The sequence below is a fragment of the Trichechus manatus genome, unplaced genomic scaffold, assembly GCF_000243295.1.
Source record: "Trichechus manatus latirostris isolate Lorelei unplaced genomic scaffold, TriManLat1.0 scaffold00131, whole genome shotgun sequence".
Classification (NCBI taxonomy): Eukaryota; Metazoa; Chordata; class Mammalia; order Sirenia; family Trichechidae; genus Trichechus; species Trichechus manatus.
The window spans coordinates 6,129,331-6,130,557 of NW_004444067.1; the positions used below are offsets into that span (position 1 = coordinate 6,129,331).

At 45.7% G+C, this 1,227-nt stretch overlaps 1 protein-coding gene across 1 annotated transcript; it reads left to right on the forward strand.

Annotated features, from left to right (window-relative positions):
* Positions 1-314: 314 nt before the first annotated feature.
* Positions 315-888, forward strand: LOC111822117 (transmembrane protein 14C). The gene is made up of 2 exons (XM_023739302.1): positions 315-622; positions 837-888. The coding sequence occupies exons 1-2, from the start codon at positions 315-317 to the stop codon at positions 886-888; spliced, it is 360 nt and encodes a 119-aa protein (XP_023595070.1).
* Positions 889-1,227: the final 339 nt, after the last annotated feature.

Here is a 1,227-nt window from a genome sequence, read left to right on the forward strand (position 1 = left end):
TGTATCAGACAATATTCTGTTGTGATGAAATATTATTGCATAATTCAGTGCATGCAATAAGGTGCAACAGCCAAGAGTGGGCAAAGATGAATTGGCTGCAAAACATGGCCTAGGACCGCGGTCTTTTCATATCCATCCAGCAAATGCTTACTGAGAATCTACTACATGCCAGCAATAAAACTGTCTCAGTCCTTGGAATTAACAAGCGAATGGAAGGAAGCCTCTGCTCGCTTGTGCCTGGAGCTGACCGTGGGAGAGCGGTTCCGGTGCAGGCCTGGTGTCCTCTCTGGGTTGGACAGAGCGGGAGGAGAACAATGCCCACTGGTGCCTTGCATTGGCTTGGCTGTGGCTATGCAGCACTGGTCACTTCTGGGGGGATCACTGGCTGTGCAGATGCAGGTAACGGCCCACCCCTGGCTGCTGGGCTCCTCTTTGGAGGGTTAGCAGGCCTGGGTGCTTACCAGCTGTCTCAGGATCCCAGGAATGTTTGGGTTTTCCGAGCTATGTCTGGGACCTTGGCTGGCATTATGGGAGTGAGATTCTACCACTCTGGAAAATTTATGCCTGCGGGCTTAATTGCAGGTGCCAGTTTGCTGATGGTCACCAAACTTGAAGTTAGTATGTTGGATTAAAAAAAACAAAACAAAACCAAAAAACCCATTGCTGTCAAGTTATTCCGACTCATAGTGACTCTGTAGGATACAGTAGAACTTTCCCACAGGGTTTCCAAGGCTGTAATCTTCATGGAAGCAGACTGCCACATCATTCTCCCAAGGAGTGGCTGGTGGGTTCAAACCGAAAACCGCTTTAACCACTGCGCCACCAGGGCTCCTCAGTATGTTAAACAGACCGCATCAATCACAGTCATGTCCCAGCTTGAACTCATGAAGAATTAAAAATCTCCAAACATCTGCTATTTTAAAAGTAAGAGAAATAAGGAGAAGGCTTAAGCATTTTCACAGATTCTGACCTTTTACTTAAAAACAAAATAGAAAACAACGCTAACCTTTGCAAGAAAAAAAATTCGGTCATTATCATTATGACCCAACAGAGGTGGTGACGATACATCATAAGAGCTAATTATTCCACCCTCACAAAATTCGATTCTTGTATATTGATGGAGTCTCCTCTTTCTGTATCTATAGATAAGTTCTCAATGGGCAGAATGTTAGGTGTCAACATATGGGGCCCTGGAACTCCATGCCCTACTCAGAGGAACAGACCTAA

Coding starts and splice junctions, on each gene's coding strand:
- LOC111822117 (XM_023739302.1), top strand. CDS start 315: ATGCCCACTGGTGCCTTGCATTGGCTTGGCTGTGGCTATGCAGCACTG. Junction 623..836: donor ACCAAACTTGAAGTTAGTAT/GTTGGATTAAAA, acceptor AGGGCTCCTCAG/TATGTTAAACAGACCGCATC.